The 23716-nt window shown below is 42.9% G+C and overlaps 1 protein-coding gene across 5 annotated transcripts in view; it reads left to right on the top strand.

Moving 5' to 3' along the window:
* Nucleotides 1–23716, top strand: part of cacna1bb (calcium channel, voltage-dependent, N type, alpha 1B subunit, b) — a 122159-nt gene that overhangs the window by 47820 nt on the left and 50623 nt on the right. For 4 of the 5 annotated variants that reach the window (XM_020053509.2, XM_020053508.2, XM_020053511.2 and 1 more), the window contains exons 6-12: nt 306–397; nt 702–854; nt 3175–3362; nt 19279–19382; nt 21459–21574; nt 21808–21897; nt 23176–23265. In XM_020053509.2, the coding sequence (XP_019909068.2) occupies nt 306–397; nt 702–854; nt 3175–3362; nt 19279–19382; nt 21459–21574; nt 21808–21897; nt 23176–23265 (833 nt within the window). The remainder of the gene's footprint in view (nt 1–305; nt 398–701; nt 855–3174; nt 3363–19278; nt 19383–21458; nt 21575–21807; nt 21898–23175; nt 23266–23716) is intronic. The other variant, XM_020053510.2, reaches the window with a different exon arrangement.

Raw genomic sequence — 23716 nt, 5'->3', positions numbered from 1 at the left:
TGCAGCTAGCCAGCTGTGGCTCCGTGGCGAAGGAACACTTGTGCATGCAAGCACACACACAGGCAGAAGCACACGCTCACAAACACAAGGACCTGCTGCCGCTCGCCGATTGTCTGTCCCCTTTACTGACGCAGAGAGAGAGGAAGTGGAGTAGATAGCATAAGGACACAAATTAGATAGCACCTTCTAGATAATAATCAGAAAGATACGACGGCGCTATGTCATCCGTAGAATGCTGTCAGCCTTTTCTGGTCGCACCCACCTGACCATCCTGTCTTTGTCTTGTGTATTGAATGTATGTGCAGGATCCTGGCCACGGTGGGCTCTGACTTTGACCTGAGGACTCTGCGGGCGGTGAGGGTACTGAGACCACTCAAACTGGTTTCTGGCATCCCTAGTAAGTCACTGACATTAAGTCAAAGGTCACGTTTGGAACACAGGCGAGGGCTGTCACGGATTGTTTTGGGGCTCTATCTCTTTGGAATCCATTTTTAATAGTTCAACTATTCATGAGGGCTAATGGATGGAAATGTACACCACAACAATTCTGTAGATTGAATGAAAGATGAACAGTTTTTCTAGGTTTTGTATTTTTTTAAACAAGCTAACACAAACAGATCAGACAAGGTGGGACTCATCCCTTGTGGACTAATTACCGAAGGCAACCTGTGTCTCTCTCTCCTATCCACCTCTCTCCACAGGTCTTCAGGTGGTACTGAAGTCCATCATGAAGGCCATGGTGCCTCTGCTCCAGATCGGCCTGCTGCTTTTCTTTGCTATTGTCATGTTTGCCATTATCGGAGTGGAGTTCTACATGGGCAAGTTCCACACCACCTGCTTCAAGGTTAACACCAGTGAGTGCTGAATGAATTAAACATACAGTATATTCATAGTACAAACAGTTCATTCATGCATAGTACAAACAGCACCCCCCCCCCCCACCACCACACACACACACACTCAGTACCAACATTTAGGCCTCATCTTCCTTTGAAGGATCCCTTTTAATTGTATTTTTATATGTTGGATATGTATGTAGCTCTCAGTAAGGAGTGAAACTCAACAGATACTGTAGGTAGATGTTCTCCCACTGGAGATTTAATGTTGACTGGAAATGGATCTGATGCGTCTGCTTACTTTCATATCCTTTAAAATGTTTAGAGGGTGTGTGTGGACTACAGTGTTGACAGAGGTTGTGTGTGTCAGTATCACCCTGCCTGGTTGGGGTCGTGACAGCCTACTAATGGAAGAGTGTAGCGTATGAGCTTTTGTTTAAAAGTATGTCTGTGAGTTATTTTAGTGATGAAAGTGTGTGTGTGTGTGTGTGTGTGTGTGGGAGAAATAGAGTCAAGTCACCTGCTGGAGTGCGACTGAATTAGTGCATGTGTGTGTACAGTATGTATATGTGTCTGTGTGTGTAGGTGTGTATCTATCTGTGTGTATGGATGTATGTGTGTGTGTGTGTGTGTGTGTGTGTGTGTGTGAGTGTAGGTGTGTATCTATCTGTGTGTATGGATGTATGTGTGTGCACAGTTAGGTCCAGAAATATTTGGACACTGACACAATTATGATAATTTTGTCTTTGTACGCCACCACAATGAATTTGAAATGAAACAACTGAGATGCAATTAAAGTGCAGACTTTCAATCTTTAATTCAAGGGGTTGAACAGAAATATTGTGTGAAACGTTTAGGATTTGCAACCACTTATTTCAGGGGTTCAAATGTAATTGGACAGATTAACACAATCATAAATGAAATGTTAATTTTTAATACAGTATATTGTTGAGAATCCTTTGCAGATTTTACAATCCTTTGCAGCTGTCTTCAGTTGTTGTTTGTTCGTGGGTCTTTATGCCTTAAGTTTTGCCTTCAGCAAGTGAAATGCATGCTCGATTGGGATGAGATCAGGTGATTGACTCGACCATTGCAGAATATTCCACTTTTTTACCTTAAACAATTCCTGGTCTGCTTTCGCAGTATGTTTTGGGTCATTGGCCATTTGTTAATTGAAGTTTTCCAATCAACTTCGCTGAATTTGTCTGAATCTGAGCAGATAATATATCCCTATACACTTGACCCAGTGCCATTGGAAGCCAGGCATGCAGATGGCATCACTCTGCCTCCACCATGTTTTTCAGATGGTGTGGTATGCCTCGGCACATTCCATTCCAAGCCTTCTCCTTACTTTTTTCTTCCCATCATTCTGGTACAGATTTATTTTAATTTCATCTTTCCAAAGAATGCTGTTCCAGAACTAGGCTGGCTTTATTAGGTGTTTTTTGGCCTAAAAAGTCTAATCTGGCCTTTCTATTCTTGAGGCTTATGAATGGTTTGCACCTTGTGTTGAACCCTCTGTAATTGCTTGGATAATGATATACCTACCTCCTGGAGAGTGCTCTTCACTTGGTTGGATGTTGTGAAGGGGAAGGATCCCTTCACAACAGAAACATTGGAAGGATCCTAAGATCATCCACCACTGATGTCTTCCGTGGACGTCCAGGCCTGTTTGTGTGGCAGAGCTCTCCAGTGTGTTCGTTTTTTCTCAGAATGTACTAAACTGTTTTGGCCACTCCTAATGTTCCTGCTATCTCTCTAATGGACGTTTGTTTGCCGCCTAAGGATGTCCTGTTTGACTTGCACTGAGAGCTCCTTTGACCACATGTTGTAGGTTCACAGCAACAGCTTCCAAATGTGAATGCCACACCTGGAATCAACTCCAGAGCTTTCACCTGCTTAACTGATGAAGAAATAATGGAAGGAATAGCCCACACCTGTCCATGAAACAGCTATTGAGTCAGTTGTCCAATTACATATTAAAGAGCTGTAATTCCTAAACCCTTCATCCAATTTGAATGTCAATACACTCAAATGAAAGCTGAGAGACTGCACTTTAACCATATTCATTATTTCCACCACCCATCCATCCCATCCATCCATCCCATCCATCCCATCCATCCCATCCATCCATCCCATCCATCCCATCCATCCCATCCATCCCATCTATCCATCCATCCCATTCACCCATCCATCCCATCCATCCCATCCATCCCATCCATCCATCCCATCCATCCATCCCATCCATCCCTCCCTACCTCCTCCACCTTTCTACCCCCCACCCTCCCTACCCCCGTCCTTCCTCCCTCGTGCCCCTCCCTTGTCTTCCTCTATCCAGGTGAGCGGACGGCTGCATTCCCCTGTGGCACCGAGGCTCCAGCCAGGATGTGTCCTAACGGCACGGAGTGTAAGGAGTACTGGATCGGCCCGAACTACGGCATTACCAACTTTGACAACATCCTGTTCGCTGTGCTCACTGTCTTCCAGTGCATCACGATGGAGGGCTGGGTGGACATCCTGTACAGTGTGAGGGCTCTTTCATTCTTTCTGTCACTAGGCAACATCAATGTCCGATTTTTCCAGAACGCCTGGTTTAAGAATTCCAAACGTTCTAAGAAATTAATTTATTCTGTGAATGTTCCAACCATGTTTTTCCGCTAAACCTGGATACTGGTTTGTTCAACCCTATGCAGACGTGTCTTTTTGACTTCATGTAAAGTAAGAGCTGATATATGCTGTTCCTCTTGCTGTGTTCTTTGAGGTGTGCATGGAGGCGAAGCGTGGTGGGTCGGAGACAGCGCTGAGACCCAGTGCTTCAGTAGGGCTTTGATTTGTCAGGTTGGGCTGTACTTGTCTAATAGACAGCACTGAGATCTGGATGGATTGGACCTGTCTGCTGTGCTTACACACACACTCATGCTTGAACACACCTGTTTTTCAAATCCTTGTGGGGATCGAAAAAAAGACACCTTATTTTACTGGGTCCCGGAGCCTAGTCCGGATTGTGTCTTTTGCCTGACACCTTCTCTATAACTGGCTGGACTGCCAGCCACCCAGCAAGATGCAAGTCCACCCCTACAAGTTCCACCCTCCCATTTCTCTCTGTCTTCCTCCTGTGTTTCATGTGCCCATAAAAGAGCTCCTGTTGCCTGCCTTGTCGTTATGCTAAGCAGCTACATGCTACTGCTGCCAACTGACTCACAGGGCTTTTAGCTTTTTTCACTTTCCTTCTGTCTCTTTCTCTTATTATCCCCCATCTCTGTCTCTTTCTCTCCATCCTCAACCCCCATCTCTTTCTCTCCATCCTCAACCCCCATCTCTGTCTCTTTCTCTCCATTCTCAACCCCCATCTCTGTCTCTTTCTCTCCATCCTCAACCCCCATCTCTTTCTCTCCATCCTCAACCCCCATCTCTGTCTCTTTCTCTCCATCCTCAACCCCCATCTCTGTCTCTTTCTCTCCATTCTCAACCCCCATCTCTGTCTCTTTCTCTCCATCCTCAACCCCCATCTCTATCTCTTTCTCTAATACCCTCTGCTGTGTTCCTGACAAGGCTGCCTTCACACACCATGAAGTGTTCCCTTTAAGCAGGCCAATTAGTTGTCACAAGGCCTCATGGAACTTCCTCCTTCCAGATCAATCCTGTTGGCCTGTTTTTTTGTCATGGATTGACCTAGTGCGTGGGCATATACACACACACACACACACACACACAGGCACAAAGAGAAAGAATGAATTCCTGGAGATGTTTTTTTTTAAATGACTTGTTTGTAAACATATGGGAATTGTAAAGCGAGAGTACTTACGGTGATGTGATGTTGTGGACACTTTGCTGCATTCAGCCTAGCTCTAAAGCGTTTTACATAATTTATGTGCATATATCATGCCAGCTTGTGCTTGGGTGGAGATGGACTTTTGGAGTAGTGTAAACCTTTCCATACAGACAGATAACTGATCTGATGTATACATCTGAATCATCAGTGTCATTTCCCTCCAACATGGGGAGAGGAGTTTCATTGGCCAGGCAGTAGAATGATATGGAGTGAGATGGAAGTAATGATACCAGAGAGTTTGTAATACCAGGCCCAGAATCTGTCATTTCCACACAGAGGCTAGTGAAGCCAACTGGAAGAACTTTATAGAAGTTCTGGGCAAAGCAGAGCATAAGTTTGCAAAATCCTGTTAGGCAAGACTGGTACCTCTTACAATGGTTCTCTCAGGAAGCGCTTACTTTGTGGAGTACTTCAACTTTGAGTTGCAAAAAAGTATATATAAATAAAATACAATATAATTTTTCGAACATATTGTGCATTTTGAATATTATTTTGTATACACTGTATATATACATATACATACATATATATACAGCTCTGGAAAAAATTAAGACAGAAAAAATCAGCATCTCTACATTATAGCAGCCATTCCATTCCAATGTCTGTTAAATTCCAACACAGGCACACCTCATTTTAATGAATGAGGTACTGATTAGGTGATTACCTGAACCAAATCTAATATAACGAGGAAAAGTATAAAAACCACTGCTGTGGTCATCACTATCCTCTTGCAATAGGACCAGCTGGATGGCAAAAACAGTGTGAGTAGTACCTCAAAGGTAATTTGAATTTAAAAAAATACTATTCAGCATGACAAAAGAGTTGAAAAGAAAAGCTGAGGTTGTGAGGAAAAGAAGGTTTCAACTCTTGCTTTACTGGCATATGGATACAGTGAGCGTCAGGTTGCTTCCATCCTGAAAATTTCAAAAACGGCGGTTCCTAAGAACAAGGTCAAGCAACAAAGACTGGGGACAACAAAGCTACAGACTGGCAGAGGGCAAAAATGACTATCCACTGACCGAGATGACCATCCACTCATTCGAATGTCACTCAACAACTGTAGGATGACATCAAGTAACCGACAAAATGAATGGCAAACAGCTGCTGGGGTGAAGTCCTTGGCGAGGACGGTTTGAAACAGGCTCCATGGAGCAGGGCTGAAGTTGTGCAAAGCTAGAAAAAAGCCCTTCATCAATGGGAAGCAAAGAAGAGCCAGGCTGAAGTTTGCAAAAGACCACAAGGATTGGACCATATAGGAATGAAGTAAGGTCAAATTTTCAGCTTAGCCAAACACATGGTCGTCTAATGGTTAGATGGAGACCTGGAGAGGCCTACAAGCCACAGGGTCTCGCACCCACTGCGAAATTTGGTGGAGGATCGGTGATGATCTGGGAATGCTTCAACAAGGCTGGAATCGGGCAGATTTGTATTTGTGAAGGACACATAAATCAAGCCAAGAACAAGGTTATCCTGGAAGAACACCTGCTTCCTTCTGCTCTGACAATGTTCCCCAACTCTGGGAATTGTTTTTTCCAGCAGGACAATGCTCCATGCAACACAGCCAGGTCAATGGATAGAGGACTGCCAGATCAAGACCTTGTCATGGCCCGCCTAATCTCCAGACCTGAACCCCATTGGAACCTTTGGAATTTGATCAAGAGGAAGATGGATGGTCACAAGCCATCAAACAAAGCCAAGCTACTTGAATTTATGTGCAAGGAGTGGCATTAAGTCACCCAACAGCAATATGACAGACTGGTGGAGAGCATTCAAAGACGCATGAAATCTTGATACAAAATCTGGGTTATTCCACCAAATATTGATTTCTGAACTCTTCCCACTGTAAATTAAAACATTAGTATTTGGTGGAGATATTTGGGTTACAATTAGGATTTGGTTAATGTTATGTTTTGGGTTACATTCTGGGGTTAGGGAAGATTGTAAACGGGACAAACACAAACATACATTGTGTTCCCGTAACCCAGCGTTAACCCTGTGGATTGGTGGACACTCTCTTCACGGCCCTAAGGGAATTCCTTAATGGTGCAGTCCCTCCTCCACCTTTCCTCATCCTTAACCTTGTCCATCGCTTTCAGAGGAAGCTTATGCTGTGGAGCGGAGTGTCTTTGTCCTGTGCCTAGAAGGGACATGATAAGGAAGTTACTTAATCCAGGTCAGGGCAAAAGTATATTAATATCACTACATATTATCATTTACAGCAGAGCAAATAACTCTCCAATATAGTCAGGCTGGGAGGGAGAGGGTTTAAGAGAGATAACTGAGAGGTGATGCTGGGTGTGTGGTATTCCAGACCATTAGAGTGACTAAAGCTAGCAACAGGTTAGTGTCAGAGGCTTTTGTAGTCTAGTGATACCAATGGTTATGTGAGTAAAAATGAGACATATTTAAGCAGTAGTCTTTGCTTGGTTAGTTGGCCTCCAAGACTGGGATTTGGGGTATATATCCCACAGGGGCCACAAATATCAAAACGTATGCACATACCGTGAACAAAACTGTCTGCCGAAATATTGAGTTAGAGAGTGAGAGAGAGAGAGAGTGAGAGAGTGTAGGCTGACTGCTGATGAGGAGGCATCTTCCAAGTGTCTTCCGAGTCTAGATGCCACACAGAGAGAGGATAAAGAGAAATGGTCTGCCTCCCAAATGACTCCCTCTTCCCTAAGTTGTGCTCTGCTTTTGATCAGGGCCCATATGGTAGTGTGCTGTTTAGGAAGTAGAGTGCCATTTGTGACACAGTCCAAATGGCACTCTAGATGCTTCTAGCTAGATGCTGCTATTCCAGTGAACGGGGGCGGTTCTTAGCATTAATAATGTGGCAGTCTTCATTTCATGCTTGTTGATTTTATTACGTTCTCTCTCTCTCGGCAATCTAATGACTACTGGCTAATTAGAACCATCTCTAATCACCTCTGCTGTGTCATGTTTTGCTTTTATGTTCTCCGTAATACCCCTTGGCACAGTGGCCACACCCCCACTATAGAGAGACGCAAGCTACTGAGCAAAAGGCTGTTGCCCTCTGTACACAGGGCTTCATTGCCCTTCAACTGATGGGAAAATTTTTCTCAATGTAGTCTGATCTGGCTTTGTCTAAAGCTTCTGTTAAATGACAAAACATAAGTAGCCTTAAGTTGTCTGAGCCAGAATGAGACGGAATAGTGCAGGAGTCTTTAGCTTCTCTAGTGTCAAAAAGGCGCCATAACCTACTCCCCCTGGCTAGTATTTTGCCTTAACCTGCTGGCCTTGTTAGACATCCCCTTTCTACAAATTAGGAGTACATTTTGCAAAAACATTTTAACAGTTTAATAAATATATTTGATAAAAAAGTCCATAAAGTATTAGCATTTGTTCTTGTGTGTTTTTCAAATGCAATTGTTTCCATTTCTAAATGTTTATAACATGTATGTTTATAAAAGGACTCACTTGGCCTTTCTACTGATGATGACTACTGCAAAGCTGAGAGACATCAGATACCAAGTCAACCAAGCAACTAAACCCTCAACCTGCCAGTCTCAGGAAGGACACTAACAAGGCTAATAAGGTGGCAATATATGTCACTCTGTAGCTATGGCAACAAAGTTGTAATGTTATCCCATTGAATCCACTAAGCTAACATGGAGTGTTTTAATATGGTCATACTATCAGAATTTATTTCATTCTGACATTTTTTTAGGTTTTTGTTGCTCCATGCAGTTCACAAAGATGAATTGTACAAACCAATGTCCACAAACCCCATGTAGTCTATTATCTGGAGCTTGAGTCCTTAAGTGATTGAAAATAAATGAGTGTTTAATTCCTTATAATGATACAATCTAAATACTGGAGAAACTGTATTAGGAACAATGCGAGTGGCATCTTCTTCTAATGGCCCTTTTCCGAGGCTGGCTGCAGTAATTGCTGTTGCACTGTCCACTGCCGGATGGCACTGAAAGAAATTCCTTACATGTGCGTTTTTATGGAGGAATTTTTGGCTCAAAATGCAGTTCTTGAAAATAATTGCTACACCCAACAGATGAATTGTCTTGACTGGAGGAAAGCCTGACAGACAGCAAAACAACCAGGATGTTTCTTGCGTAAACAGACAAGAGCATGACTTATTTTACAACGGGATGACAGGGCAGAGACAATCTAGGTAGTTAATCTTTGTTCATGGTTATCACAATGTATACAGTCAACATTTCCCTGTGGCCTGGGTGTCTGCAGGCCTGTGCACCTCCTTGTACTGGACAGATACGTTTAGGTCACGGATTAGCACCTGGTTGTCTAGGCCTTCATTGAAAGCAAAATCAAAAAACCCGCAGAGACTAAGTCATCCGTGGAACGAGTGTGAGATCGACGCCCGGTCCGCCTTCACATCCTCTGCCTCCGGCACACAGCTCACTTCCTGTCCCCCATGAACGCAGTCCCCGGTTCCCAATCACCTGCATATTGATCACCTGTTCACCCACCTGATTCTCATTTGTTCTTCCCTATTTAGTTCTGTTTGATCCCCGGTTTCTTTTTGAGGTATTGTTTGTTTTGTACGACATACTAAGCCTTTCTATAGTTCTCTTTACGTATAACAGGTCCAGCCTGTTACTTCTTGACCCTGCCTGATTTTGCGCCTTTGCCATTCTGCTCTCTTGTCTATCGACCTTTGCCTGCCTGACCACTGCCTTTGGGATAAGCTCTGCATAGAGCACCAGTCCACCGTCTGGGTCCAGTCGTATTCTTACAATGAATTTGATTCAGTAAATGTATCTACATTGTTAGTTAGGATCTCATCCAACCTGGTTCTATAGATTTTAATTGGACATATTGTAAGGAAATAAGAAACCAGGCAAGCCTAGTTCAGCCGGCCCACAACAGAAAGTGTTGACATCTCGAGATTCGAACCCGGGTCGTCCACGTGAAAGGCTGTGTAGTTAACCACTACACCACGGAGCTGTGCATTTGATGACTGTCAGAATAGCCTCTTGTCTATACTGATACCTGGCATCTGTATATCCTGAACAAATCCTCTTTTGCCACTGGCCGTTTTAATAGTTAATTGGCCATTCTTGAATTACATTGATACAGTTAAACTGATTAACGTTTCTTATTAAGTTTACCTCCACCACAAATAGTGTCTATGTATGCCGTTTGCCACTGGCCATTTTAACAGTGTATTAGCCTGTAATAAGCTTTACCAGTATCTACTAACTTACTGGAATATTCATAAGAATTGAGCAATTGCTAGCAAGTCTGCCAAAGCTGTTTCATTTCATGGCATAAGAACATATTTTTTTCTTTCATGGCAAAACAACGTACTTTTTTCTTTCATTCGTGAATTACATTTATACAATAACTATCAATAAAGGCGACGATAACAAACGTTTTTATCCAGTGAAAAGACAAGAGAATCATGGAATTTACCAGAAATAATTAATAAATGTTGTTGCTCTCCATAGATTCAAACTTAGGTTTTCAACATGAAAGGCATTGTCTTTAACCACCACGCCATGGCATTACACGTTTCAGACATCGCTAGAGTCCATTGAGGATTGTGTTACACTGACTAACGTTTCTTAAGTTTATCTCGACAATAGTGTGTATATATTGCTTTTGCCACTGGCCGTTTTAACAGCTTATTAGCCAGTAATAGGCTTACTAGTATCTCCTAACTTCCTAGGAATAATCTTAAGAATTGAGCAATTGCTAGTGAGACTGAAGATGAACTTTTCCATGCCAGAAACAGTCGCAATATAACCATATACAGTTTAAGTTAAGGCTTACTATAATGTCGGCTTTAGCTAGGGTTGTTTTCATCTATATGGAATAATTCTATGCGCCATTCGCTTCGCTTGCAAGGAGATACAAACTAGGGACCTATAGTTTACAGTTCCACTTCTCTAACCACTACGCTATTCTACTAAGGGTACTCAGTCAGCCAGCCAGCCAGCCAGCCCGCCCGCCCGCCAGTCCGCTTACGCGGTCCGGCAAAAACTAAAACCAACTGAAACTAAGGGCCTCATATAATGAGATTCAAATGTCTAGTTTCAGGCATTCTACAAATTGAAAGTTCTTAAAGGAAATGCTTTTGTGGGTGTTATTTAACTAGCACCTCAAACATTATTAAAATTTTTTTAAATAAATTGTTTGAATAAATTACATAAATAAATTCCACCACAACATGCTCTTCAAAAGATTTGTTAAAAAAACATTAAAAGGGGTAATTTGAAGAAAGCTATGAAGCGATTCTTCAAACTATTTATAGTGGTTCCCCCACTGTAAAGAGCTCTTATAGGTCCATTATGAACTATGCATTCTTTGTGTGTGGTCACAAGTTCACGTTCAAAGTTGTCTCCGTGGTCAGTGTCTCAAGCCGTTTTAGAGACGTCTGGGTCTCCGTGATCTTGGTGAACCTTGACCCTGTTGCCATAGTATCCTGTAAATAGTCACGATCAATAGTGTAATGATCACAGAGCTCATAAACTCTTTTAGAAAAAGAGAAGAGGAGTGGCGAGCACAGAGCAGCGAGTGAGTGTGTCCACGTTGAGACTAATGATGTGTGTTTGTGGCTGTTGTCAGTGAATCATCCTTTCTCGGATGTGGCTAATTGGAGCGGCAATAAAACATGAGGGAAGTGGAGGAGACTGGGCCCTGGTTTCGCTAGGCCTTTCGTCGTGTGTGTGTGTATCTCTGTGTCTTCTGCCTGCATGCCTGCATTTCAAGTTTCTGTTTCAAGTTTTAGTTGTCATATTCATAGAATCTACAAGGCAAACGACACAAGGACATTTTTACGTGCTATTTCCTATGTGACAATGCAAAAAAAGAAAAGAAAATGTGTAGAGTAAATGATTGATAATACAACCAAATAATAATAAAAGCAGGTGGACACAGAATCAGCACAGGTAATAGTAAATAGTATATGAATATTTGCAATTAGTGTATGTGTGCCCAGTTGAGCAGAGTCGGTGTGGTTGGTTGGTCTGAAAACTGATCAGGTCTTGATGGTATATAGATTTAAACATTCCCAACAGTAGTTGAATGGAGCCAGTTGCTGGTGTCTCATCTCATCTTCATCTGCTTGCTGGTGTGTAAAGCATAAATGATAATAATGTCACCTGGCTTTGTGTAATGTGTGTCTGTATGAATGTTGGTGCACGCTTGTGTGTATCCCCTGGAGACAGATGGCTACACAACCCAGAGGCCTACATTAGCTCTGTGTTCAGGTAAACTGACAAAAGCAGTGCGTTTAGGGAAGATACATCTCAGTAGATAGAGATATAGTAGGTGTAGTATTTCCAAGACTCCTTTGCTCCTTTTGTATCCCTGTTGTTCAGCAGCGGTCCTGTTCACACTAGTTCCTATGATTGTTTTTGAGATAAACAAGAACTACATTTTTTATAATTATAATTATAAATAACTTCAGAGGTGACTAGGGAAGCTCTCAGTGTCGGAGGAGGTCAAAAGACACTTCCTCTTCGATGCTGTAGGAAGCCATCAGATGCTATCTCCGACACAGAGATCTTTCTTGGCTTGTGTTATGAAATTGTTAACATACTTTCCAAAATGATTTAACATCAGTCTGTCTCAGCATGTTTTGGGGCAATAGTTCTTATAGATTTGTGGTGCAAATTCAGCAACTGTAATGGGAGTGGCATGTAAACTGTAATGGGAGTGGCATGAAAACCAACTCACCAACAGTAGCTACAGTAGTAAGCTTGCAACCTGACTAAAAACTGACCAGAAATGTTAGTAGGGCATGGGGCTGTGTTGGCAAGGGTTACGCTTTTTGCACAAGCTTTGTCTGCATGATAGTATATTTCCATTGCTAATGAGAATAGAATTAAAATAATATTTACAGTATGTCACAAATGTGAGTACACCCCTCACATTTTTGCAAATATTTGATTATATCTTTTCATGTGACAACACTGAAGAAATGACACTTTGCTACAATGTAAAGGAGTGAGTGTACAGTTTGTATAACAGTGTTAATTTCCTGTCCCCTCAAAATAACACAACACACAGCCATTAATGTCTGAAACAAAGGTGAGTACACCCCTAAGTGAAAATGTCCATATTGGGCCCAAAGTGTCAATAATTTTTGTGGCCATATTTTCCAGCACTGCCTTGACCCTCTTGGGCATGAAGTTCACTAGAGCTTCACAGGTTGCCACTGGAGTCCTCTTCCACTCCTCCATGATGACATCACAGAGCTGGTGGATGTTAGAGACCTTGAGCTCCTCCACCTTCCATTTGAGCATGCCCCACAGATGCTCAATAGGGTTTAGGTCTGGAGACATGCTTGGCCAGTCCATCAGCTTTACCCTCAGCTTCTTTAGCAAGGCAGTGGTCGTCTTGGAGTTGTGTTTGGGGTCGTTATCATGTTGGAATACTGCCCTGAGGTCCAGTCTCCGAAGGGAGGGGATCATGCTCTGCTTCAGTGTGTCACAGTACATATTGGCATTCATGTTTCCCTCAATGAACTGTAGCTCCCCAGTACCGGCAGCACTCATACAGCCCCAGACCATGACAATCCCACCACCATGCTTGATTGTAGGCAAGACACGCTTGTCTTTGTACTCCTCACATGGCTGCCGCCACATACGCTTGACACCATCTGAACCAAATTAGTTTATCTTGGTCTCACCAGACCACGGGATATGGTTCCAGTAAACCATGTCCTTAGTCTGCTTGTCTTCAGCAAACTGTTTTCGGCCTTTCTTGAGCATCATCTTTAGAAGAGGCTTCCTTCTGGGACAACAGCCATGCAGACCAGTTTGATGCAATGTGCGGCATATGGTCTGAGCACTGACAGGCTGACCCCCCACCCCTTCAGCTTCTGCAGCAATGCTGGCAGCACTCATGTCTATTTCCCAAAGACAACCTCTGGATATGACGCTGAGCACGTGCACTCAACTTCTTTGGTCGACCATGGCGAGGCCTGTTCTGAGTGGAACCTGTCCTGTTAAACTGCTGTATGGTCTTGGCCAACATGCTGCAGCTCAGTTTCAGGGTCTTGGCAATCTTCTTATAGCCTAGGCCATCTTTATGTAGAGCAACAATTATTTTTTTCAGATCTTCAGAGAGTTCTTTGCCATGAGGTGCCATGTTGAACTTCCAGTGACCAGTATGAGGGAGTGTGAGAGCGATAACACCAAATTTAACACACTTGCTCCCCAGTCACACCTGAGACCTTGTAACAGAAACAAGTCACATGACACCGGAGAGGGAAAATGGCTAATTGGGCCCAATTTGGACATTTTCGATTAGGGGTGTACTCACTTTTGTTGCCAGCGATTTAGACATTAATGGCTGTGTGTTGTGTTATTTTGAGAGACAGAAAATGTACACTGTTATACGAGCTGTACACTCACTAATTAACATTGTAGCAAAGTGTCATTTCTTCAGTGTTGTCAAAAGATATAATCAAATATTTGCAAAAATGTGAGGGGTGTACTCACTTTTGTGAGGTGCTGTATATTTAAATGTTATCCAGATATGTTACTATAGTTAGTGCTAATGGATTGTACCTTCCCCTTGTAGTGTCTGCCCTTTTAATGCAGCTATCAGCTAAATACCTTTTTTACTTTACTTAAATAAATTAATAGTTGCATTGATCTTTGAAGAATAACTTATAAATTATTAATGAGCTTAGTTTAACGGTCGAAAAACTAGTTAAACTTTTATTTTGATTTAATGTATGTTCAGCCCTCACATCAGTTGCTCTGTCTTTGAATTCATTATCCAACGCCATTTCTCATATTGTTACAGAAACGGATGAGGAACAGGCTTTTTTTGTATTGGTTTTACTGCGGCTTGATTCTTTGAAAGAACTAAAGTGATTATTATTGCGTAGGTTGAATGTGCCCCCAATAGCTCCCGGTTCCTTCATAAATGCACTAGATTTTACCAGGGCCCTCTAGATATAGGGAACAGGCTGCCATTTGGGATGTGAGCCTGGTGTCATCTATTACCAAGCGTAGGAGTGGATTGTACAAGCACACCAATAATTCTATATTTGAGCTTTTTTATTTATTGTTTGCAATGTAATTGCAGAAAATGGCCGTAATATATCTCCAGTAATTTTGGAATGATGGTGTTTCATAGAATCGTGTCGTGATTTGCTGTGATACTCCCTGACTGATTTATCCCCGTCCCCCCCCAGCTCAGATTTGTTGTCTAAACGAGATTAATGTTTTCACTCTGAGGCATGCAGCCAAAGTGGACATTCCTTTTTGTTTCTTGCTTGCCAAAAAATGTATAGTACAGTAATTGAAAAAGCATGCATTATATAGTCTGGGGAATGCTTTTCATTCTAATATGCCGGATCATACAATGATACGTGTTTAATTCATATTTTATGTGTAGGTTATTATCATAATATGTAGTTTGTTAGTTTCATTCACTGTTAAATCTTATTCTGTACCATTGGAAAAACCTGGAAGGGAACTCTTTACATGCCAAGTCATCAGTCAGAGGACAGCTGCACAACAATAATAGTCTATAGATGCGATCAAGCAAATTGAGTCTCACCAACATAAACATGGAAACCAGTCTTTCAATTAGGCTAGTTAGTGTATGTACATATTCGCAACAACACAAGGCCATTGCAAACACACAATGGCTGTCCTACAATAGTACAGGCTCATACAAGAGATGTTGAGACTCCTCCAGCGTCCCTCCCTCAATCAGCTAAATGCTCAAGTTCTGATTTGATCATCTGAGTACTTTTATGAAGTGCAGATTTGATCATCTGAGTGCTGTTACGAAGTGCATATCGAATCATCTGAGTGCTGTTACGAAGTATGGATTTGACCATCTGAGTGCTGTTACAAAGTGCGGATTTGATAATCTGAGTGCTGTTAGGAAGTGCAGATTGGATCATCTGAGTGCTGTTATGAAGTATGGATTTGACCATCTGAGTGCTGTTACAAAGTGCAGATTTGATCATCTGAGTGCTGTTACGAAGTGCAGATCGGATCATCTGAGTGCTGTTACGAAGTATGGATTTGACCATCTGAGTGCTGTTACAAAGTACGGATTTGATCATCTGAGTGCAGTTACGAAGTGCAGATCGGATCATCTGAGTGCTGTTATGAAGTATGGATTTGATCATCTGAGTGCTGTTACGAAGTGCAGATCGGATCATCTGAGTGCTGTTACAAAGTGCGGATTTGATCATCTCAGTGCTGTTACGAAGTGCAGATCGGATCATCTGAGTGCTGTAATGAAGTGTGGATTTGACCATCTGAGTGCTGTTACAAAGTGCGGATTTGGTAATCTGAGTGCTGTTACGAAGTGCAGATCGGATCATCTGAGTGCTGTAATGAAGTATGGATTTGACCATCTGAGTGCTGTTACGAAGTGCAGATTTGATCATCTGAGTGCTGTTACGAAGTGCAGATCTGATCATCTGAGTGCTGTTACGAAGTGCAGATTTGATCATCTCAGTGCTGTTACGAAGTGCAGTTCTGATCATCTGAGTGCTGATACGAAGTGCGGATTTGATAATCTGAGTGCTGTTACAAAGTGCAGATCGGATCATCTGAGTGCTGTAATGAAGTATGGATTTGACCATCTGGGTGCTGTTACGAAGTGCAGATTTGATCATCTGAGTGCTGTTACAAAGTGCAGTTCTGATCATCTGAGTGCTGATACGAAGTGCGGATTTGATAATCTGAGTGCTGTTACAAAGTGCAGATCTGATCATCTGAGTGCTGTTACGAAGTGATGAAGCTGTCAGGGAGGAACATCCTCATCCGTGGGCATTTATTTGTTCTGGCTACTCTGGGTTCGTGTGTGGCTGGGCAACTCACCAGGTCATTCACTTGCAATATCCCTTCGGTTAGACTAAAGAATTCATGCACATTTCTGTGCTTATTTTCAATGACTGTGGCTGGAAGAGGAGGCCAAAATCTTTACTCTTAGTGTGTTTGCTTATGATGAAAAACATCGGGGAAATAGACAGCTTATGCAATGTGATCTTGTTTGTAACGGAACACGGCCCCAAAGGCGCTCTAAGCTTTCCCAGGTTTACACTGCTTGCTTGTCTGTGAAACACTCTTAACAACCTGACACATCTGTTATAATCCTCTTAATGCTTAAGTTATATTGAATTTGAGAAACGAGAGCCAGATCTGTTTTAATCACTGAGATATCTGAACCAAAATTAAAGTAGGCCTATTTTAAAATGTATTTTGGTAAGAAAAACTAAACAATGAAGACTGAATTTAAAGATTGCATTCCTGTTCATTCCAGGGGCATGAGAGAAAAATATATTTAGAAGCCGTGTAATGGCTTACCAACTGATTCATCCAGGACCACTGCTCACATATGTCTCTGTTTTGCTCATGTTTACTCACACATCCATTGGCATCACTAGACTCAAATGCTAACCTGTAGCTAACTTTAGTCATCCTAATGGCCTTGAATATCACATGCCCTGTACTGCACAATACTCTTCCTCTCTCTCCCTCAGCATCTAGAGTCATTTAATCTCACTGTATGGCTCATTCCACTGTCTCAGGGAGCAGAGGAAGCTTGTTATGATTGCCTTTGGATTCTTTGGGGTGTGAATATTTTCCCCTAGAAAATGTGAGTGAGGTTAGTATCTGTTTGGCTAATCATCACCGATGGAATACCACAGATTCATTTTTCACTCACAAACACTCCACTGCTGAATCGGGATTGTGTAGAATGTGTGTAAAGTGTTAAAGTGTGTGTTTAGTTACAAGGCGTATTTACCTTCTCCATGCCCTTTTATCCAATTGGAGTGTTTGTGTTGGGAGCTGGATAGTATTGTATAATTTCATCATCCTCATCACATTAACAGAGATACTGTGTGTAACTGAGAGGTCAAAGATCAAAGTTCTGCCGACCAAAACTAAAATAATATTGTATGTGACCGCATTGTTGTGAGTGTGAGCCTTCTTAGGCATATAGCTATGTAAGCATTAGAGTCTTGTATACTGACATTGTTTGTTGTACAGTATAATCCCTGTGGCAAACATTAATGGGGTCTTTTTTTTGCTCATAGACCCTTAAAGAAATCCTGTGATACATTGTCACCCCAAGTGAGCCTGACTGACCCCCCTGGCCAAGTGACTATTATATGGGAATTAAATTCAGTCCACTGAATGCAATAATAGGGAAACAAAGTGTTCTGCCTCCACAGCTGGCATTGTGTTTACAAAGCTGATGCAACACTGTATCTTTGCTACCATCCCGTTACATTACCCAGAGGGGCTGAAGGAGACACTGAGACAGTGAATGAGGGAGCGATGGCTAGACAAAGCTAAGCTAGACAGATAAAGTGAGAGGGATGTTTGAGAGACGGAGAGACAAAGGTAGCAAGTGGTGGAAAAGAAAGCAAAGCAACAGAGAGGCTGATGCAGAGAATGTCTGTGCAGGGGCTACTGAGGAGTAGAGGGGAGGCTGTGTGTGGGTGTGTGTGCGTGCGTGTGCCTGTGTATAGGTGTTTATTCATACATTTGTGTGTATACATAGTTGTGTGAAGGCATACATGGCCGTGCACTAGTTTCTGTGTGTGTGTGTGTGTTCACCAGATTGCTTCGTCAGCCACCCTGAACGCCCCATCACAATAACATCCAACGTGTGGCATCACTCTGGCGTCTGCACAATGTCACCACGCTTCATGAAGTCCTTCAGTCCCTGGGACCGTCTCGTTAGCTCACTGTCTCAGGCGGTGTTGGGGCTCCGTGGGACCAGCATGTAGTTAAACACGCCCCCTGGATGCCTGCTGTCCTGGAGGACTGATTCAGGATCAGCTATTCCATAACTTAAGTCTGCTCTACGCCATATGAGCACTGTGACAAATGCAGCCTTGGGACATTTTAAATAGATGAACACATTGACAAGTGGGACCCATATTTGGAGACATTCTGTGTAGCGCTGTACAATAGGTCTTACAGTGTTATCTGTTACCCAATCATTACTGATCATTAGCATACGTGAATGTGCTCTGATCAGGTCACGAACCAGGTCCCTATGACTTAACAATGATATGTTAATTACCTCTATTAAGACAGTCCTCCACGGCCACTTTCCCTTTATCAGCCAATGCAAGGTGTTGGTCAATGTGTTTGTTGGGTGTTATCCAATCAGTCCAATCCTCTCACTAGAATGTAATGTTCTATCCTCCCCCCACCAATGCTGAGTCTTATTAAATCTACTCTCTATCCTTCTATTTTAACACCATGTGGATCACACACACACAAAAGGCACACATTGTCTCCCATCATCCTGTTCAAGTTGTTTCTGGTCAGGTGCTATATTAATGTCAGTGAACGGCATATGTGTGTGTGGATGTGTGTGGGGTGTATGAACGTGAGTCAGAACTCTAATGACAACGTCTGTGTGTCCATCTCTCCTCTCATCTAATCCTCCATTTTTTCTGTCCTTCCGGAACCCAATGACCCCCCTGCCGTGCTCTCACCTTCCCCAGCGTCCCTCTGAAGACCTTGAGCACATCAACAAATGATTCCACATAGCAAAAATGTGGATGTCAATTAGATGTTTTACATTGACCAACAGCAAACATTTTTGATAGGTAAACTTAACACCTTCTGCTCCAATATCCTTTCCTTTTTGTGTTTGTGACTGCAGGCCAACGATGCCTCTGGGAACACCTGGAATTGGCTTTACTTCATTCCCCTCATCATCATCGGATCCTTCTTCATGCTTAACCTGGTCCTGGGTGTTTTATCAGGGTAAGTCTGATCTATGCACACAGACATCTTGAAAACGTAGGCTAATAGGCTAATAGAAAACGTCTATTAGCCTATCAAGGACTGCATTCGTCTGCGTAGTTCTGGTTTTTATCATAGGGACAAATCAGTGGTGTTTGGGTCCTTGAAGGGCAGGTCACTATTCCACGTTGGTGTTTGGGTCCCTGAAGGGCAGGTCACTATCCCACGTTGGTGTTTGGGTCCCTGAAGTGCAGGTCACTATCCCACGTTGGTGTTTGGGTCCCTGAAGGGCAGGTCACTATCCCACGTTGGTGTTTGGGTCCCTGAAGGGCAGGTCACTATCCCACGTTGGTGTTTGGGTCCCTGAAGTGCAGGTCACTATCCCACGTTGGTGTTTGGGTCCCTGAAGGGCAGGTCACTATCCCACGTTGGTGTTTGGGTCCCTGAAGTGCAGGTCATTATCCAACGTTGGTGTTTGGGTCCCTGAAGTGCAGGTCACTATCCAACATTGATGTTTGGGTCCCTGAAGTGCAGGTCATTATCCAATGTTGATGTTTGAAGGTCCTGGGTAAATGTCTGACAATGCATCGGAAATGATGGGATCCCCTGCCACACAAATACCAATGATCTATATAAATGAGAACATAAAAACCTTTACTAAAGTTAGCCCCAGAAACCTAACTTTAACCTTAACTCCTGATCAAGCCACCAATGCCTAACCTTTCCCCAGTTGTAGGTGTTATCCTAAACCAAACGCGCAGGCAAAAACCAATTAAAGCCTTTTCAGGGAGAACTCGTTTAATAATTTGAGGACATTTTCATCCCTATTTAGATAGCAAAACCTGAGCGAATACACATACTCACACGCTTGGCATACAAAACAAGCCGTTTTATTAGCTAGAACAACAACAGCCCCGGTCTCTTATTGACAGTAAGAAGAGATGTGTACACAGTGCCTGTCTCTCCAGTGGCTGAGAGGAGCCCACTTAAGGTGAAAGCCTCCACTGGACTATGGGGGCAACCTTCCCCTTAAAGATACGTCCTTTTGCAGAGACTGCATTATCATAATGAAATGACCCTGAGCCACTGGAATAGCTGTAGAACTGTGGAGAGTTGAGGCCTGGTTCATCCTAATGGGAACCTACTTCTATTCCCTCTCCACCATCGCTGAGTATGAGTCAACCTTCCCTCTCAGTGTCTTATTTTGTCTACTGTCTTTCCCTCTCTTTTAACACAGTGTGCATCATTTCCACACACACACAAACACAACTACACTAACACACACACACACACACAAAAGGCACACATTGTCTCCCATCATCCTGTTGGAGTTGTTTCTGGTCAGGTGCTATATTAATTTCAGTTGACGGCTTATGTGTGTGTCGTCCGTGCGTGTAGGGTGAATGAACATGAGTCAGCACTCTAATGACAACGTCTGTGTCCATCTCTCCTCTCACTTAATCCTCCATCTTTTCTGTCCTACCGGAACCCAATGACACCCTGCGGTGCTCTCACCTTCCCCAGCGTCCCTCTGAAGACCTTCAATCACCACTGAAATGGTGGCGCTGATAGCGCGATGGCGTTGTGAAGACGGACAGTCTTGAGGAACTTAATTACATCGCACTGTAATAAGATATCGCATTTATTTAAAATTCCTCAAACTGACAGGAAACACATCTCCATTAAAAGTATATATAAAATAGCTAATATATAATTCAGTTGAAAAATTAGTCATCCCTCTCCCCATATTTTTGTCTTTTCTCCCCGACCGCCCACTTACTCTATCCCTCTCTCCTGTGTTATAAAACGCCCTGCCTTAGTCTTAAATCCTACGCCACCCCAGGGTGGAATGAAACACACAAAGATTCTGAAATGCCTGTGCATTCCCTGTGTATTCCCTGTGTAATCTCTCTGGATTCCCTGTGTATTCCCTGTGTCATCTCTCTGTATACCCTGTGTATTCCTTGTGTCATCTCTCTGTATACCCTGTGTATTCCCTGTGTAATCTCTCTGTATTCCTTGTCTATTCCCTGTGTCATCTCTCTGTATACCCTGTGTATTCCAGTCAGTTTTAAAAGTGTGCGTGTATGTTCGCAGGGAGTTCGCGAAAGAGAGAGAACGTGTGGAGAAGAGGCAGGACTTCCTGAAGCTGAGGAGACAGCAGCAGATAGAGAAAGAGCTGACTGGATACCTGGAGTGGATATGCAAGGCAGGTCAGGCTCACTTCCACCTTTTCTAAACTATAATCATCTGTGCGTGTGAGTAAGTGTGTGTGTGCGTGTGTGTGTGTGTGAATGTGAGTTTGAGTACAAGTGAGTGTCTAGTGCGTGTTGTTCAGATGTTGTTGTGTGTACTTGTACATTTTGGGTATGTGTTTGTGAGCATGTGATTGTGTTGGTGAGAGTGCCTATGCCTTGGTGTACAACCCTGTCCTTTCCTGTTTCAGAGGAGGTGCTGCTGGAGGAGGAAGATGAGAACGCTGAGGAGAAGTCCCCTCTGGACGGTGCGTGGTACAAGAGGAAAACCAACCTCCCAGGTGAAAAGAGGGCGATAGATCCAGACTGTGGCCTGCTTTACCATGCTCCCGGACTGGCACGCTATCTCATGGTAAACCAGGCACAGTCAGGTATAGTTCATCAGCCTCCATTTTCAGATTCAGACGATTTAGCGCCATCTCATTCTGTGGTGTTTAAATCGCTCAATTTGATTCATTTCATTTTCAGGATACATAAATGTGGTCTGGTTCCCTTTCACCTGGGGTGTAGAGTTTAATAGACTATTACAATGTGCCAGATTATTAGTAAGTGATTACTACGATCGAGGCAGAGTGCTGTAATTAGTTGATTATCTTATTCTTGTGAACCTACGCTTGCCAGTCTTCTCCCTCTCTATTCGTTTTTTTCCGTCTCTTTCCCTCTATTGGTTTCCATCTATCCATCTTCCTCTTTTTCTCTCTCTGCTTCCCTTGCCTCGATCTTCCCTGTCACTCCTCTCTCCTTCCTCCTCTCCAGCAGTTCTTTTGGCTCCAGCCTCAGCCCCCTGCAGCCAATTAGGTCTGGTGTGGGAGCCAGGGTTAATTAGGGGGATTTAGAGGGGTGGCTTGATTGGATTACGGCTGTGTGTACGTGTAAAATACACATACACGCATTCGCACACATTTTTTAGGTTAGATAACAGTACGGAGAGCTGAAAAATGTCAGTACTTGCCTTCTTTCATTATAAATAACATGCTGAGGATTAAAAAGCTTCAGCCCACTCTCAGAGAGAAAAAAACTATAATATTGTTAGATGAAAAGGATAGCTGGCAGAGATAAAGAGAAGAGCGGATTTGTTGAAGAAGATAGAAACTTTGGACCACTGTTAATCTGTCCATTGTTCCTATTGAATCATTTACGCGTAACTGTCCGGAGAATTGGGCTACTGCTCCAGTCCAGTTCATGGAGAACATGTTCATGGAGAACACATAGCACATTTAGTCTAAATTCTAGACAAGTTGAAGATCTTTGAAAAGCTCTTTTGGAACGTCAAGGTTCACGTAACGATCCCATTCTTACATGAACGTTTTTCATTCCAAAGCCTGACTAGAAGCGAAAGGCAGAATCGGAGAATGAAAAATGTGATCGATGCCCAGTGTTTATAGTTATCCAATCAGCTCCCACGTATGGGTGAGGGGTGTGTGTGTGTGTGTGTTTGTGCATGTACATGCTTGTTCATATGATTGCATGCTTGCTTGCCTGCACATTCATGTTTGTGTGTCTTGTTAGTAATGTCTATTCATCCTCACTCCTGCCTCTCTGATGCACTGTGTGTACAGTGTTGAAACGAGGCAAGGTCAAGAAGAGTAAGAATGACCTGATCAATGCCGAGGAGGGAGAGGATCGCTTGACTGACATGTCCTCCGCTGGTAAGATCCCATTTTTGGGCATTCACATCAAAGGAAAGGGAAACAGTCAAATGGACAATCTCAAATTGTCTTGTTCAGCTTGTAAAATCTGATTCCCATCTGAGTAAGGCAAATCACAACCATGCAATAATGGTGAGAAAGGAACATGATCCATTTCCAGACTGGGGTGTCAGAAATGACAACTTCGACTTCTTGTGTAGCTCATTCATCTTTCAGATTTTTTGACTCTAATTTCTTCTCTGACATATTTAGTGTCAGCCATTTAAGTGTTAGCATTGAAGGTGTTTCAATTCACAGAATAGCCGGAGTTTATTCAGGTGGAATGAAGAGGAGTCTTTGGTTTTGATTTCAGCCAGAAACAGCACGTTCTAGCACATTTCCCTCCACAAATACAGAAATAGTTTTAATGCTAGAAACAAAAATTCTTTTTGGGTCAAATATAATGCTAAAA

The sequence above is a fragment of the Esox lucius genome, chromosome 14 (genome assembly GCF_011004845.1).
Source record: "Esox lucius isolate fEsoLuc1 chromosome 14, fEsoLuc1.pri, whole genome shotgun sequence".
NCBI lineage: Eukaryota > Metazoa > Chordata > Actinopteri > Esociformes > Esocidae > Esox > Esox lucius.
This window is presented reverse-complemented; position numbering and strand designations above follow the sequence as displayed.